Below are 18,866 nucleotides of genomic sequence, written 5' to 3' on the forward strand. Positions count from 1 at the left end.
TATATACATGTGTATATAAATGTGTGTGTGTGTGTGTGTATGTGTGTAGAGGCATGTATATAATTATACATGTATGTAGAGATCAGAAAACAACCTCAAGGCTATCTAGGTTGCAAGTGCATATATGTGTATGCATGTGCGTGTGTGTGTGTGTGTGTGTGTGTGTGTATTTTAAAATAGGTGTGTATAAGCCACAGTTCAGCACCTCTATTGCTCTCCCCGGTTTCTGAGGTAGGGTCTGAACTTAGGGCTCACAGATTCAACAAGGCAAACTGGCCAGCCGGCTCCCAGGATACACCTATCACACATCCTTCGCAATGGGAAGCTTTTCTCTAGCGTTGTGTAGGCAAGAGCTACAACCACAGCCTTTTACATAGATGCTGAGGAATCCAGTTTCAGGTGACTCCTGCTTACAGGCCAGGAACTTTATCCCCAAACAATATGCCCAGTCTCTACTATTTTTTTTTTTTTTAACTAGGGTTTCTCAATGGTTTGGAACTGGCCAACTGGGCAGGGTTGGGGGGCCATTAAGCCCTCTAAGAATCCACGTTTCTCTGCCTCCCCAGGGATCATCAGTGCAGAGTTTTTTAAGTGGGTTCTGTGGTTCAAAGCCAGCCACCAGCACTTGTGGGGCAAGCATTTTATTGAGTAATAGGACTCATTCCCCCGAACTTCGTAAATCATGAAATCAAATAATCCACAATAAGTAGACGTTACAGCAGAAATAAAGATAGGAACCACGTCAAGTCTTAAATCCATTATCTGATATTATTCTACAGCATTTCAAAGTAATTTTGGCAAGGACAGAAGTGATGGCCACACAGCCGCATACCATGCTGTCATTTCATACTTTTTTTTGTTTTTTTTTTTTCTTTTCTTCATTTCCTTCTATGCTAGCACTAAAGGAAAGTCTGCTGAACACTGGAGCCCTGTACAGAGAGGTTAATAGGGGTTTGTAGTTTTTCACAGCTTGTAAAACCACAGTGCAGATAAAGCAATCTATGTTGCTAGTAGAAAAACAAGTACTAATAAGAACCTCTCTCTGAGGACACAGAAAACCCGAGGTTTAATCTAAGCTGGTATTTTGAATGATACAGACAAAAGCTGTAATATTTGTGTGTTGTGGTATAGGTTTCCAGGCTCTCATGGAAAGTCCTCAGTCTGACATTTGGTGTTAAATGTGCCTCAGAGGGGGCAAGGTCTGGCACACAGTACTTAGGCTGTAGGTGTGCATTGAGCGGATGAGTCACGCTTCGAATTATTCTAACATTTTTCCCCTTTTTAAAGTGCCCATTTTTTTTTAAAAAAAGTCTTTAGATATAGTTTTAATGTCCCAGGGGAGTCTATATATTTCTAATCCTTAGGAAAACAAAATTTAACAGAATATATATATATATATATATATATATATATATATATATATATATATATATATATTTCAAGCTATACTTAGTGTGCTGATTGAGGAACAAGAAATGCAGTTTGGTTAATTATATTCAGTACATGTGTTGTAATTATTGGAATAAAAATATCAGGGAGCAGGTATCGAGTATTTAATCTGTAGCAGACCCCAGGACAAGGACATTCCCTGTGTTTTCAAATACCCCTGTTACTGTGGGCGTGTGTGCACGGGTGTGAATTCACAACATCTTTATTACAACCCCATTGGTAGTAATAAGTCATGGCACTTCAAAATTGTAGAATCTATTCAAGGGATCATTAGATTTTATATGATACTACATGTAGCTTAATATTTTAGGGCTCACTGTTATGAATTTAGCAGTTTAGAGTCTGTTGAGAGTGTCTTACATTATGAACTCAGAATTTAAGTGAACTTGGCACTTTTGCATGAGATGTGTAACATCATGACTCATTCATCGGTTGCAATGTCATTGCTGGCTGAAAAGTGTGAGTGAATCAGGATGCTACATGAACCTATGACCCAAGCATAGCACTTACCCACTTCATCATGCGCATCAGTTTCTAATTCAACACCACTGAGTCTTATTTTGTACAGGTGGCCTATATCAAAATGTATTAAGTTGTATATTTTTACTTTGTACTCTCTATTTATCCTCAAAATGACCAAGGAAAAAATTTGAGTCCATGTAATTACTTTTAAATTCAAATGAAGATGTGTGTGTGTGTGTATGTATGTATGTATTTTTATATATACACATACATTCTAAAGGCTTATTAGATAAAAAATTTACTCTTAGTGTTTTGGGGATGGTAAATCTGGCTTCAGTAGAAAGGACAGAGAGAGGTGGCATGATTGTGTAATAATTCTTCGGAATTTTATTAATTGTCTGAATTACTCAAAACTCGCTAGGACTTTTATTTACTCTGGAGTATCTTACGGTGGGGATTTGATAAAGAGTAAAACAAAGTAGTATATACTTATCACTTCATGTTTCTTTTTTTGTTTTGTTTTGTTTTTTTGTTTTTCGAGACAGGGTTTCTCTGTATAGCCCTGGCTGTCCTGTTCATGTTTCTTGATAGAACATTTAATGCCCTCTAATAATGAAGTAAAAATTACATTTGAAGTTATTAGCTGCAAAAATGGAGAAAGTAGATACAGACTTTTAGTCACTGAATTAAGTATATTTGATAACTAAATAATATGTAGTTGATCTTTTGCTATCTACTAGAGAAAAGGCCATGAATATTTTAAAACAACACATATGTACTGTTTTAAAACATATTGCATGGTCTTCTAAGGAAAATGCAGTTGGTTTTCAGAGGAAATGTAGTTTTTACTAATCTCCTGTTTGGAAAGATTGCTCTTTCTGAAGAAATTATTATGCTACCTATATATGTCCACCAAATTAAAATGGTCCATCCATTTCATGGGGTTATATGAGGCTGAATTAAAAACATTATATAAATAGAATTGGGTTAAATAATTCATATTTCAGGAAAGTGATTTCTATAAAAATTGCCTGCTAAAATGTTAACATTATTAAATATATGTTATTTATAGGTTGGGGTTTAGACTTAAATAATAAATGTTGAAAAGGCCAACTTCTGACAGTTCTATGTGGAGTATTTTCCTAGTTATAATGCAGTTTATATGTCTTTTTTCATCTTTTTTATTAGATATTTTCTATATTTACATTTCAAATGTTATTCTCTTTCCTATTTTCCCCTCTGAAAAATCCCCTATCCCCCCCTCCCCCTACTCAGCAACCCACTCCTGCTTCCTGGCCCTGGCATTCCCCTATAATGGGGAGCCTTCACAGGACCAAGGGCCTCTCCTCCCATTGATGACTGACTAAGCCATACTTTGCTTCATATGCAGCTAGAGCCATGAGTCCCACGATGTGTTTTCTTTGATGGGTGGTTTAAATGGTTTGATAAGGTGCTACTGGTTAGTTCATATTGTTGGTCCTCCTTTGGGGCTGCAAACCCCTTCAGCTCCTTAGGTCCTTTCTCTAGCTCCTTCATTGGGGACCCTGTGCTCCACCCACTTCTGTATTTGTCAGGCACTGGCAGAGCCTCTCAGGAGACAGCTATATCAGGCTCCTGTCAGCAAGCTCTTGTTGGTATCTGCAATAGAGTCTGGGTTTGGTGGTTGTTTATGGGCTTCTGGGGTTTATATTTCAGGAAGGGAACACAAGTGCTGAGGCTTAGCCTCAATGTATAACAAAAATACAAACTGATCATTTGTATTGATCCCAACTATATTTTTACAGTGTTTACGTTTACAGGCCCAATGAGATGTCTAAAACTCGATGACATGAAATTTGTACTTGAAGGTAACGTGATAAAGTTCTGATTCATTCTGAAAAGTTTCTAAAAGTGTTTCGTGCAGAGTTTAAGACATTTTCTATGTTAATTTCAATGCTGTGCCTCGTCATTGGCCTCAATATTTTACACAGATTACTTCACTAAGTTGAGGTTGTCAAGAAGTTGGCCTGTGTGGTGCCTGCAATTAAAAACTGCCTGCTGTCGCTGGACACGTTGTTCATGTTAGTGACCCCATGGGTCTCTCAAAGTCAGTCTTTAACATTCCAGAATTTTTACTGTGCATCTGTTACTGGCGTTCTGCCTCCCACCCACACAGGCTCAGGCTAACTAAATGGAGTTCATGCTAGTGCAGTAAGTGCATCAAGATGAAGTCATACTATGAGAAGGTGGCTGGCTTCCTAGTGGGGCTGCAAAAAAATAGCTTTGCAAAGAGTTCGTGTGCACATTTGTTAAAGAAAATAGAGTGTGGGTGTGGAATCTGAAAAGCAATTTCTCAATGGTATTTCTTACATCTCTCTCTCTCTCTTTTTTTTTTTTTTGTCTCTGTGTGTGTTATGTGTTCCAGATGGGCTTTATACAACTCAATGAGGACTTCATATTCATTGAGCCATTCAATGATACAATGGCCATCATAGGTCACCCACACCGTTTATACAGGCAGAAAAGGTCCACAGAGGAAAACGTCACAGAGAGTTCAGCTGTTCACCACCATCACTGTGGTGTCATTTCAGGTAACTCTTCCTGTACTATGAAGTGAATTCTTTGAAATGCTGTCCCTGCCTTTCCATACCCACCTCTCCCAGTATGCACTCACCTTCCCCTCTGTCTCTTAATTTATTTGCTATTAAAATGGAATCCAATGTGCTTAATAACAATTAGCTATGATAGGTTTACTAGTCGGGGTTTTGATGTGGCACTGTATTTTAATATCAAAAGATGGAAATTCTAAAATTCTTCAAAGGCCAGCACAGGACCTACTTTACCATGTTCTTGAACTGGGAAGTCTTTCTTCTGTTTTGCATGGCACAGTAATAATGACTGACAAGAGTTCCAGACTTCTGAGTGAATACTGTGAGCTCAAAGCTTTACTTAATCCACCTCTGGAAGAGTATACTCTTAATATAGGACTTTTAGAACTCATAAACATTCCAACCATCAACTTCCCATCATGTTTAATCTGTGATGTCACAGGTATAATAATGTGGTTTTATTTGTTTGTTTACAATTCTGTGACCTTTAGGCAGAAATTTGTCATATTTGCAAGAATAAAAAGAAGACGGAATGGTACCACAGCCAACATCAGAATAAAATTGCCTCCTGAGACGGGTCTCTCAGACATTTGATGTGGGCATTTTAATAAGTAGTCCCTACGTCGAGAAATGTTTTTTATTATAATGTAAGAAGATATGAGTTTAAGGATTTTTCAGTGTAATGAGTTTAAAGAATTTTCAGTGTAATGAGTTTAAAATTAGACTTATAGGTTCGAATTTAAGTGTTAATGTAGTTAATGTACAGGATATAAATTCTAAAATCGACTGTGATATTTGAGGCTGGGTTTATGAAATGTGAGAGTAAGTAATATTTGCAGAGACCACAGCTCTCTCGGGTGCTTGTTCAGATGTAGGGGAAAATATGAAATACATTGTGTAGGAGGTTTGTTTTGTGAAAATTCATACACTGTATGAAAAGATCTTTTGTGGTTTGGGGAGATTGTTATTGTCTGATTCAGTGTATCAGATAAGACCATGTTGTATAAGACTAAGCTTCTTCCCTGTTTAGGACCTGTTAATTCAAAAGGAGTGCAGAGCAAAAGCAAACACAAGTTACAGCATGACGAACAAAAGGAGAACTCATTTAGTATTTGAAAGTAGAAACAATAGCAGTGGTAACTTTGAGATAGGCTGTTTAAGAAGTTTGCGATGTATAAGGAACCCTGAGAATCTGCACCATTTAACTGCTGCACCCTGATGAGCTCCAGCCTTTAATCAAATTAATGAGGGACACAGTGCAGGCTTTGTGTACCACTGTTCACCGAGACAGAGTCAACAGCGTCCTTGATTTTAATAGGTTAATAAAGCATAAACGCATGATTCATATTTGGCAAACATTCTTCACAATGTTCCTGATATATATTACGTAGTACATATAATATGCATAATATATTGACCTATTTGGATAAAACATTTGCATGCAAGGACAGAAAGCTGTCAGCAATCAGATGACTGGTTGGGCTTACCTATATTGGAGAGCTCTGTGTGTGGAAAGTATTTTGAAATTAGCTACATATGAAATGTATTTATTTTCTTTATATGTACTGTATTCATTGCTGCATTTTACTTTGTACTTCCAGCCTACACATTAACACAATAACTTGACTTAGGCTTGGGTAATGTTACAATATTCTTAACAAAATAGAATTTTAAGATTTATTTTAACTTGGTCTCTGTGTTACCCCTTTCCCTCATGTAAATGTCATACGTTGTCTTCTTTAGGGTTTTACAGCTCTAAACAGACACCGTGACCAAGGCAACTCTTATACAGACAACATTTAATTGGTGCTGGCTTACAGGTTCAGAGGTTCCGTATGTTATTGTCAAGGCAGTAGCAAGGCAGCATCCAGGCAGGGATGATGCAGGAGGAGCTGAGAGTTCTACATCTTCATCTGAAGGCTGCTAGTGAAAGACTACTTCCAGGCAGCTAAGAGTACAGTCTTAAAGCCCACACCCACAGTGGCATACCTACTCCATCAAGGCTACACCTCCAAATAGTGCCACTCCCTGGGCCGAGCATATACAAACAATCACACTCCTCTCCCTGTTAGCAGCTTTCTTCAGCAGACTCTGGCGTCTCAAACATCTTGGGGTCTCAAAGGCAACTTCAATATTACAGCTTCTTGTTTCAGTGGCTGGGATCCACACATGATCTTCTGGGCTCCTCCAAAGGGCTGGTGTCACTTCTCCAGCTCTGCCCTCCATAGCATTCTAAGCTTAGGTTAATCTCCTGTACTGCTGCTGCTGTTCTTGGTGATCATCCCATGGCACTGCCATCTCCAATACACTGGGGTCTTCTGCTGCAACTAGGCCTTACCAACAGCCTCTCATAGGCTCTCTTCATGGTGCCAAGCCTCAGCTTCTTTGCATGGCCTCTTCAGTCCTGGGCCATCGACTAGAACTGTGGCTCTACCTTCACCAAGGACCTTTCATGGCCTCTCACAATGCCAAGCCTCAGCTGCTCTCTATGACCCCTTCAGACCTTCAAAACCAGTACCACCTGGGTGATTCTTAAACATTTTACCAAGTACAGCTGCCGCATGAGGTATAACCTTGGCTGTCTCTGAAACACAGTTTTTTGTGTGCTCTTAGAAAACACTGCCCCGAAGATTATTACATCTCAGTGATGCTGGTCTCTTCTTAATCACCACTAATTCTTAACTCCAGATAATCAGCATCAATTGTCCCAGTAGTCCATTCTATTTTTCACTCTAAAGCCGGAGTCGAGTGGCTGAAGCTGCCGTGTTCTACTGCTTGCCAGGGCTGGAAAATGGCACCCCTTATTCTATTACCAGCTTTTTGTTTCCAACTCCCTCTCTGCCTAAGCTTGGCTTTCCTGGGACTTGCTGTGTAGATTGACCTTGAACTCAGAGCTCTGTGTGCCTGTCTCATGGGATTAAAGATGTGTACTACAATGCCTGGATTTAAGCTTTTTCACCTGGAACTTGCTCTGTCCCATGCTGGCCTTGGGAGAAGAACTGCTTGGCTTTATCTCCTGGGATTAAAGGTGTGTACTGCTATGCCTGGATCTCAATGTAGCTGGGTAGGATCCTACTCCAAGGTCCACTCCCTTAATTTGTTATCTCTTTGAACACAGGACTCAGCTCCATTTTACTTCCTGGTGCCCATTTAATACTCAAACCATATATTTTATATTTTTCCTTTCTCAGCTTGCTACACTTGTTTAAAATGCTCTGAATGAGACTTAACCAGGGTATGGAGTCTATGATGGTCATTTTTGAGACTTCCTTTGTCAATGCAATTAATCTGAGTCTCTTCACCTTAGTCTCAGGCAGACTTTTGAGACAAGGGCAAAGTGTTGCCACATTCTTCACCAAAATCCCACAAAAACAATCTCCAGGCCACATATTGAATTCTTTACTGAAACTTCTTGGATCAGGTCTGCACAGTTCAAATCACTCTCAGGAATAGTCTTCCATATTCCTACTAGGATGGCCCACTAAGTCCCACTTAAACGATACCACTTCTTTCCAAACCCAAATTCCCCAAATCCACATTCTTTCAAACAAAAAGCACGGTAGGGTCCATCACAGCAATACTCCAGTTCCCGGGACCAACTTCTGTCTTAGGGTTTTATGGCTGTGAACAGACACCGTGACCAAGGCAACTCTTATAAGGACAACATTTAATTGGGNCTGGCTTATAGGCTCAGAGGTTCAGTCCATTATTGTCAAGGCAGGAGCAAGGCAGATCTAGGCAGGCATGGTGCAGGCAGGACTGAAAGTTCAGCATCTTCATCTGAAGGCTGCTAGTGGAAGACTGGCTTCCAAACAGGTAGGAGCAGGGCCTTAAAGCCCGTGTCCATAGTGACACACCTACTCAAACAAGGCTACACCTTCAAATAGTGCCACTCCCTGGGCCAAGCACATACAAATCATCACATACATGGATTATGGATTATTTGTCTTGCGCTGATTATATTATTTTTTTACAACCACATTCCTACTATTCAGATGACACGTCGTATTGTTATTATTATTATTATTATTATTATTATTTAGAATTCTACACAAGAGTGTTGCAGTAAATCTCCATCTCCAATAAGCCCATGCAAAGAACACACAGCTCAGTTATTTTATAAACTGTTTGCCTAGATTGGGCAGGTATGCCACTACACTACTGCGTCCCCAGCTATGAGATCCCTTGCTGTTTGTGGCTCCTCCAGGCCATGTGGTTCTGCCCCATCTTCCTTCTACCTCCTGTTCCTCTGTCTTCCTCTCTCTCCTCCCTCTCTTCATCTCCGTCCCCTCCTTCCTTTCTCACCCCCTCTCTAAAACTCCCAGCCTCACTTTTTCTTTCCACAGCCCAATAGCAGCCTCTAGTCTTTATTTGGTCAGTTAAAATGCAGAGAAGATTCATCTGAAATCACCTTAGTAAGTGATTCACTCCTCGTTGGGGAAGCCCCTCTTGAAGAAGCAAAATTAACAAAAACACAGGTGTACTCTATTCACATAATTTCTATATGTCTCTCTCCCCTTTCCATTCTTTCCATATCCCCACCTAAACTTCATGACCTGCTCTTCTTTAGTATTTTTACATACAAATATATGTACACGCATGCACATGCTCACAAACACACATATATACTATGCATATATAAATAGAATATGCTGAATTCATTTAGTGTTGCTCATATGCAAATGTGTTAAGGCTGACCACTGAGATAGAATCAGTGGACTTATCCAAGGATAATACTGTTCCCCTCTCTTGGGGAACACTAATTGCATGTATCTCTCCATCTAGGGGTAAGATTTTGTGAGATGTTTTGAGAAACATCCACGCTATCATATCAACTGGTATTGTCATTATGCAGGTCTTATTTGATATTTCATATTATTGAGGTTTAATTAATAGGTACCGTTTCCCTTATATACAATCACATTTTCATGTATACATATACACATATGCATAGTGTATATATCCAATATATATTTATTTATTCATATTTACTACCTTATAGCTTGCATCCTGGTTCTCTGGCTCTTACAACCTTTCTTTTTCACTTGGTTTGTAGTGTATCCTCAGCCACAGGCATAGGGGTTGTGTTGTCGATGTATCCATTCTAGCTGGGTATCACATAGTGAATTGATCTCTGCGTTTTAACCAGTTGTGGCTTTAAACCAGTTGAAGCATTAAGTTCTGTGATGCTTGTCCTCTGCTGCAAAAAGGAGCTTCATTAATAAAAGATGAAAGCTCCTCTTGTATGTAGTCCTAAACGTCACTAGAGTGTGGTTAGGAGGTGTCCTGGCTTTGGAGAGTGGCAATCTCCTCAAGATTCTCTGACTCGTCAGTCATTGGTAGTTGGCCTGTGTAATATTAGCATAATTGTCTCTGTCCGAAAAAATTACAGAGATAGAAATGGAGAGGAGCCTGAGGAAAAGAAGGTCCAGTGACAGCCCCAAAGTGGCATCCAGCTCAAGGGGAGGTCCCAAGGCCTGACACTATGACTGAGGCTATACAGTGTTCACAAAAAGGGGCCTATCATGACTGCCCTCCAAAAGACCCAACAAGCAGCTGAAAGAGTCAGATGCAGATGTTTGCACCCAACCAATGGTCAGAAGTGGCTGACCCCTGTTGTTGAATTAGGGAAGGCTGAAAGAACCTGAGGAGAAGGGTGATCCTGTAGGAGGACCAGCAAACTTAATTAATCTGGACCCCCAAGATCTCTCAAACACTGGACCATCAAACAGACAGCATACACCAGCTGATATGAGGCCCCCAACACACATACAATAGAGGACTTCCCGGTGTGTGTTTATTCAGAGATGATGCACCTAGCCCTCAGGAGGCTAGAGGCTCCAGGGAGTTTAGAGGTCAGGTGGGGTGGGGTCTGGAGGGCATCCATGTGGAGATGGGGTGGGATGGGGAGGAGGTGTGGGATGTGGAGCAGTCGGAGGGTGGTGGTGGGGGGGCAGAGAATGGAATATGGAGTGTAAAAAATGAATTACAAATAAAATTAAATTTAAAAAAAAAAGGAATGGATTCTGTCCTATTGAGTGTTCCTTATGTTCAATTAGACAGCTCTAGGTTACCCCTAATAAATAAATGTCACTATTGTACCCTTGCGAATTTCTTGCTGAGCTGGTCATTGTGGATCATAGATGTCACAGCTGGGTTAGACTTATTAATTTGTCTTTGGCAGCTTGCATAAGTCAGTAATAAGGATGTCCCCTTTGAAAGGAGAGTCAAAGACAGAACAGTAGCACACAGCCTCCTAACAGTGAAGGAGCCAGCACTGATGGAAAGAGCGACCCCTGGGTGATGAGGAGAAGAGAGGAATGGTCTGTTGACTAAATGTTATAAAGCTTTAAAATGCTACATGAAAATCAGTTGTTTTAGGATAAGTCAGAATTCTCGGTTCAGTGCAAAGAGAACTTGTTAAAAGATGAATTGACTAACCATCTGGCCACGCTCACCTTCAATATTCAAAATCCCTAAAATGTCTCACGGGGCTACCAGTAGGCCATGAAAGCAGATCTCTGTATAAACTGGTAATACTTACATTTTGGCGGGTTTTATGTGAGGGAAACACTCTGTCCTCTTTGGGAGCTCTTTGTGTGGTGATGGATACAGACAGCCACGAGAGCGGAACAAGTCATAGATATGAGAGTTTGTAATGAATACTTCACAAGAGGCACCCTTTTGAGGGCAGTAAGAGACCGTGCTAGTACGTCCAGGACGGCTCTAAGCTGCCATAGTAAAGTATAGTGGTTTGAATGAGATAGTGTTTGTATCTCCAACTCCGTAAATAGTTCAGAAGTTCTCAGAGAGCCAGGGCAAGATCTGAGACATCATCCAGTGTCCCCACATTCTCTGCCCCCAAGTGGTAACTGATTTGAGCTATGGTTTGGAAAGGTGATTATAGGACCGCTGATACTTACAAAAGTTTATTACGTGGTGCACAAAAATACCTGCACACTTTTTGGCACGGTCAGTGATACCTCAGTACAGCTGTTAGTTCACAAACATCACTGTAGCAGCACATGAATAAGGAAGTTATATGGTGCTACCTGTGAGCCACCACTGAACTGGATACAGAAAATCCTTGTACCACTCATACATCTCAGTTGGGCACACTCCTACCCTATCATCAACATCCTGATTTCTAGCTCCAGGACTTACAAGTCCACAAACGGCCTCAACCTACCTATTCTTTTATAATTGGCTTCTTTTTACAATATAGCATGTTTTTTGAGAGTCCTCTGTAAACACATTTTTAAAAGTGGCAGTTTTTCTTTATCCCTGGCCAGGTCCCAAATGAATCAGACAGAGACTATAAGATTTATTTGATAATTATTACAACAACACAATAACTGGACAGTTAATAATCTATTCTAATCCTCTGAACTAACCTAGCTACCTCCCAGCCAAAATCCCAGAGATGGCTGCATTTGAGCATTGGTCTGGCTCGCTGGGCCAAACCTGGACCACTTCCTCACTGTGATTCTTTCCCCTCCCTCCCTCCCTCCCTCCCTCCCTCCCTCCCTCCCTCCTTCCTTCTCCTCTCTCCTACCCCTGGCTAGCACAATTCCCAACCTATTCTTTCTTCTGCTCAGTTATTGGCTGGTCAGTTTTTATTGACAGAGAATTAATGGGGATCAATGTCTACAATCATTGATATCAGAGCTCCTTAGACTAAGCATTGCAACCAGATATGGGGGCAGAGGGATTAATTAGCCTATGAATCACACACATATAATCTTCACACAGTACGCAAAAATATTACGCCTCCTTGCCTCCCTAGATTTCATTTTATGGCAGTTGTTTTCTTTCCATTTTATCCAGTGTCCCTCTGGTTTCATTGAGTAACTGGCTGAAGTGTAGACGGCCATGTGAACTATTAAGGCTGCTATTCCAAATGACTTGCACATAGTTTGTGCTTTTTCTGATGGAGGTGTTTGAGGCATGATCATTGCGTATGCATAATTTCATGTTTGTAGACCATGATAATCAGTCTTTCAGAGTGTTTATGCCCAGTTCGACACCAGTGTCTCTTGTATTGTTGACTATGATATCGGTAAAACCTTTGGAAGCGTGAGGACAGACACCGAAATTGCAATCAGCCATTTTCTTTGATATTATGTAGCCGTTTTGAAAACACACTACATAATGAGGATGGACAGTTTTCCTCCAATCCTATGAGCATTCACTGTTACATCTCTATAATTTTACTCACTGTACAGATTTTGCTTCTTTTTCATTAGGCTTTGTGTTTTGACTTTGAAATGCTTGGTTGAGGCTTTTTTTGTACATAAATTAGTCCTTTAGAGGTTTTAGAGTTTGACCAGCACCTATTCAAGTCTTTTGTCTGTGTTTCAGTTTGGTTATTTTTTCTTAATTGAATTAGAATTTCTCTTTGTTTATGTCATCTGGAAACACATGGCAAATGTCTTCTTCCATTTGGGTGCACTCTTTTCTCTCTGTCTCATCCTTAGCATGATTTTATAAAAAGCAATGGTTAATATTTTATCATCATCATCATAAAAATAACATGTGTTCAGTTGCCATTCTAATTTAGGAACATTGGAGGGATCACCATCACCTTGTGATCTAACTTTTATATCCACTCCATACGAGGTGGAGTCAAAGCCTTGCATCTCATTCACGATGATTTATTAATCAGAGCCATTTCCCCAGAATGTGCAGAACAGTTGTTTTGAGTACTTTTTTTTAACAAGCAGACATTTCTTTTGTCAACTGGGTTACAAAATCACTAACATTTTTTTGTTTATTATATTTCACATTGATGCTTTGTTAGAAATTTTACTGGTCTAAGTTTTATATGCATAAGTCATCAATAACTTTAGGAAGAAGATTATATTTTAAATTCGCTTTACAGGTGGGGCTATGGAGCAGGACTAGAAGACAAAAGTACCTTAATACAGCAGAAGCGATACATCTGAGCACTACTCCACAGCCCTCTGAGATACCGTCTTGTAGGATTTTGCTTGGTGTTGATGTCTGTCGTGAATGATCACTTTAATAGATGTATTGAAATACCCATTCTCTATTGCAGATAAAGGAAGACCAAGGTCTAAAAACATAGCAGACACCAGGCGAGAAAAGCGGTATTCCTACAAATTATCCCAGGAATACAACATCGAGACTGTAGTAGTTGCAGACCCTGCAATGGTTTCCTACCATGGAGCAGATGCAGCCAGGAGATTCATTCTGACAATCCTTAATATGGTAGGTGAACCTTAGGATGCATGGAAGGTTGTCAACAAAACTCTAAATAGAATCCAGCCTAAAGGACTTCTGTTTTGTAACATTGGACATTGAACATAGGGCCTCTGGTTCTTTGAAAATTAATTCATCCCTTTCTTTGATTAATATGAGATAGCAATTTGATGCCCTAGGTACATCAAACTGATCAGTCTTCAGTGAAATAGCAAAAGGCCTTTCAGATATTGCTTTACCTTAAAAAAAAAAATGTGTTGTTAATTTTGAGATGCAAAGCTGTTCATTTCTGTTATTCCCTCGTTCCTCTCTCCCTGGTTCTCCCTTTTTCTTTCTTTGTAAGACCTTAATATTATTAGCAATACTGCAGCATATGGAGTGATTATAGGGTGTAATAAAAAGGAATATTTGTCAAAACCCACTTAACTCAAGCATGTATGCAATTTTAAATAACAATGTGGTTCCAGGTGATGAAAAGGACCTACTGTGTTCTAGATACAATTTAAACAGGCGGATGCCCAGGAAAGTAAGTATGGTTGCTGACTTCTGAGGTGGAGAAAATACATTTTTTTTTTTTTTTATCTAGAGTACTAGGGATGATTATCAACATAGTAATCCTTTGACATATTTTACTCCTGCACTTCCCTTCAGGAAGAACTAGAAAATGCTAATAAAGAGTTGTTTTCACAGAAGAGTAAATGGAACTATTAACTGAGAGTAGATTTTACTGACACTTGACCTTTCTCCCAGTGGACAGTTTGTCTGACTTCTGTCCCTTCTGCCTATCTTTATCTGCATTCTGAGACTTTACTAGCCTTGGCCTGAGCCAGCCTCATCCCTGTACAAAGATCTGTAGAAGTTTGATTTTGCTGCCTTAGTCATACATTTTATAATACATATTAAATAAAATTTAAGTTAAAAAGAAACATAAAGACTTAGATACTGAGCTGAAGGGGTCTGCAACCCTATAGGAGGAACAACAATATGAACTAACCAATACCCCTCCCCCCCTTCCCCCCCAGAGCTTATGTCTCTCGTTGCATGTGTAGCAGAGGATGGCCTAGTCAGCCATCAATGGGAGGAGAGGCCCTTGGTCTTGTGAAGATCATATGCCCCAGTACAGGGGAATGCCAGGGCCAGGAAGTGGGAGTGGCTGGGTTGGGGAGCAGGGTCAGGGGAGGGTAAAGGGGACTTTTGGGATAGCATTTGAAATGTAAATGAAGAAAATATCTAATAAAAAAAAAGACTTAGATACTATGTTAAAAAAATTGTGTTGCCTACCAACTATTAAAAGAAGGTTTTTATACTAAGTTGAGAATTTTTTTCTGTTTAGCCTTGAGCAAAAATGAGCCTGTCTTCATTTAGTTATAGAAATTCTAATTTTTATTGGCTTTTAGGTTTTTAACCTTTTCCAACACAAGAGTCTGGGTGTGCAGATCAACCTTCGTGTGATAAAGCTCATTCTTCTCTATGAAACACCAGTAAGAACGCTTTGAGTTTTTATTTAGTTATAAGTGGATGGGAAATTGTATTTGGGCGCTTTTAAGTGAAGGGTATTTTAGGGATATTCTTTTATTGACTTAAAAATCCAAAAATATCCACTGAATCACTCAAAGTATACATAAAACTGGCCCTTGGTTTGGGTTAATCCCTCAATTTTATTTGAAAAATGGAATGTTCTTAGTTTCCAAGGATCCTAACAACAAATTCTAACTTTCCAAAATGTAATTTTAAGGCATTTTAAACGACAGCTTTATTCTATTATTTAAACACATGTGTTGAAGGTATTTATTTTCTTATCTGTATTGCAACTGAAATGGTGAGCACTTTATGGCATCATTCTGGCTAATTAAAAAGCACTAATTAAATGCCACGTCTATATATAAATTGCAGAAAAATCTATTTTCCAAGCCTAAAAGATCAGAGGTTTAAGTATTTCATTATGACTCTTTGATTTTCATGTTAACTCTACATCCACTAAGTCATTATTACACTTTCACAAAGTTCAAGTTTGTTTGTTTCATGTTGTAGTTTGCGTGAGCTCAGGATGAATTAGGACTAATTGCCTTACACGTTCTAATTAATGCTGTATCCAGCAGTTGGCAGTCGTCATTTGGGAGGTTGCCTTAGGATTAATGAATTGATTCACTAATTAGCCATATCTGATAATAATCTGTCTGAAAAATGAAGGCGGCCTCTGTTGTAGGCAGATCTGTATATTGGGCACCATGGAGAGAAAATGCTGGAGAGTTTTTGTAAGTGGCAGCATGAAGAGTTTGGCAGGAAGAATGATGTACATTTGGAGATGTCGACCAGCTGGGGAGAGGATACTGCGTCGCTGGATGCAGCTATTCTTATAACAAGGTAACCTTTCCAAAGCCAATTAAATCACGCTCTTAATTCAACATCTCTGTTGCAAATTCCATCCTTCCTCGATACAATGCTTTTGTTCCATGATTTCTTGGCATAATGATTCTAGTCTTCTCCATCCTGTTTATCATCATCGATCTTTCTGAAGCTTACTGTTGGATGGATGCTCTGTTGACAAAACATTTGTTAATTAAAATAAATCAGTCAGAATCAGTGATATCAGAGATATAGCCACTTATGAGAGAATATCTTAAAACAAAGGAGAGTTTTGGGAGGAATTAAGTACTATGAGTGTATTCTATATGTTTTGGATGTCACCATAAGTAAGTTCATAAGTAGTGTTCAGTAACGTGTAATTTTACTGGGCCCATCTGAGAAAAGACTTTCTGTTCTATCTCTGGCTAATTAACTGTGAGTTGCTTTGTGAATGCACTTAGCAAAAATATTTGGAATGCGGGAGGAAGGGGAGGAAGGAGAGCTTGTAGCTTTGAAAACAGGGAACAGTGCACAGTATGTCCTGTGTCTGTACAGATAACAAAAATGGACAAGAATTCATTGTGTGGCAGTGATTTAATTTTAGGTCATAACATTTATCAAAATTTCATACTGTATCAGTAGAAACACTATGATTTGTCTGAAATAAACCCATGTAATTAGTCGTAGTTTCTATCAATTATATACAACAACCATTAATAAACTTTTCATATAGAAAAACTGCATGAAGGAACATGTGTAGACTTTCACCGAGTGAGTGAACGTAACTGGCACCAGACTTCTGTGCTTAACAGCCACGAAACTGGAAAGTTTAGGTGCCAACAGTTTGAAGTCACTGGAGTAGAATCCCTAGAAGAAGGAACCTCTTCCAGGGAAGCCCCACAGCCAACCCAGCTCTTTGAAGACAATCTCTCAACTGATAGAGCAGCCAGGATCTCGGGAGACCATTGGAGGGTCTCTGAGGATACCGGAGAACGGAGCTCTGTGCACGAAAAGCTGCCGAGAAGTATGGTGGGCCGGTCATCTGTGTAGAATGATCCTGTCCCATGTTTCCCAGAGTGTTATTGCCATGGAGTTCAGATTTTTAAAGACATGGTACTAACTGGGTGGAGTCAGACTGAAAGAGTGAGGCCATTTACTCACACCTTCTCATAACTCTCAGGGTTTACCTGAGAAAAGCACAAAGGCTCTGCTCATCAGAGTGGTTACCCAGAAGGATTTGTTCTGACCCAGCACACTCCTTGATGTTTAGTGGAGACTGAGTTCTCCCCATTTACAGGGCGGAGGTGGAGGGGTGAGGGGGGATGGGAAGGGGGTAGGGAAATCCTTTGGGATTTTGGTAGATCCTCCACAGGGGGCATGGAAGACAAAAACAAAAACAGAAAACAAACTAAACTTCCCAAGCTCCTTCCTTTATAACATTGGTTTGGTCATGGTGTCTCTCTGCAGCAATAGAACAGAGACATGTATACACCTTTAAACAAAATGTAAAAAAAAAAAATCTTGACAGCAATGGAAAACCTAAATGTACTCTTTAAAATAAACTGTCTGGAAATAGACTTATACAACCCCGAACAGCAATTTTTAAGAAACTCACCAACATAATTGAATACTCAGAAGATAATCTATTTAGAACTCCATTATGAAAAATGCATAACCACATCCCTTAAAGTTATATAATACTAATTAGTACAGGGCGGTAGACTGAAAAATAAAAGGTGCAACCGTAGATGCTTGAGAATCGCACAGAGAAATAAAATCATACTGAACATGTGGAGAACTAACCTCTCAAATAGAAAATATCAGTAATAGCAGCACAAGAAACTGGCTGTGTTATTCATCTTTCTGTTGCTATAAGGAAATGCAGGCTACTCTTTGTAGGCAGTGAGGTGGATCTGGAAAGAGCAGTAGGGGTGAAGATGATCCAAACACATTGGACAACTCTCTCCAGGAACTAGTAAAAATTGAGAAAGATAAAAAGTGTACTAAAAAATGGTAAATTAAACATTTTGAACTGCACATTTGTTTTTAGATTAAGCATCCATGTATCAAATACCCTAGATCAAATTTTATATATTTAACAATAGCCACAAAATACAAGCTTTACCGAAAACATATTCTTGAATGTGCTAAAGACAAATATCCCCAATCTATTGACAAGTGAATGGATCTACTGTTATTTGACTAATGGATCTATTTGACTAAGAAGTCTTCATCAAGCCCACTAATAAGTATAAGATCATGATCCAGCATTTATGAAATCATTGATCTTACCTTCTTGATCACCATGCTTCATTCATCTTTCTCACTTCATGACAGTTTTCATTAGCTATCGAATCTATACCACTTCAGATGAATACCTCCAATAGACCTACATATTTTTCAGAATTCAGTTGCTTCAATTTTAAAACTATTTATCATCATTACCAGATTTTTCACATTTTATTGTGAATTGAAGCCTGCACTCCACCCTTGCTTAAATGAGTGCAAGAATCTACCAAGATCTGGATGTTAGTTTCCACTTTCCATTGTTTCAGGCCCAATTACTACAATAGCTGTTACATCCACTCAGGCTTCTTTCTCTTCCCAGTACAAGACAAAATTTACTAGTCAGTCAGTCAGTCAGTCAGTCAGTCTGTCTGTCTGTCTGTCTTTCCATCTTTCTTTCTTTCTTTCTTTCTGTCTTTCCATCTTTCTTTCTTTCTTTCTTTCTTTCTTTCTTTCTTTCTTTCTTTCTTTCTTTCTTTCTTTCTTTCTTTCTTTCTTTCTTTCCTTCCTTCC

At 39.3% G+C, this 18,866-nt stretch overlaps 1 protein-coding gene across 1 annotated transcript in view; it reads left to right on the forward strand.

Moving 5' to 3' along the window:
• Positions 1–18,866, forward strand: part of Adamts19 (ADAM metallopeptidase with thrombospondin type 1 motif 19) — a 196,553-nt gene that overhangs the window by 41,786 nt on the left and 135,901 nt on the right. Inside the window, exons 3-6 of the mRNA XM_021214717.1 lie at positions 4,316–4,481; positions 13,558–13,730; positions 15,119–15,202; positions 15,928–16,085. Coding sequence (XP_021070376.1) covers positions 4,316–4,481; positions 13,558–13,730; positions 15,119–15,202; positions 15,928–16,085 — 581 coding nt within the window. The remainder of the gene's footprint in view (positions 1–4,315; positions 4,482–13,557; positions 13,731–15,118; positions 15,203–15,927; positions 16,086–18,866) is intronic.

This window comes from Mus pahari, chromosome 15 (genome assembly GCF_900095145.1).
Source record: "Mus pahari chromosome 15, PAHARI_EIJ_v1.1, whole genome shotgun sequence".
In the NCBI taxonomy this organism is placed as follows: Eukaryota; Metazoa; Chordata; class Mammalia; order Rodentia; family Muridae; genus Mus; species Mus pahari.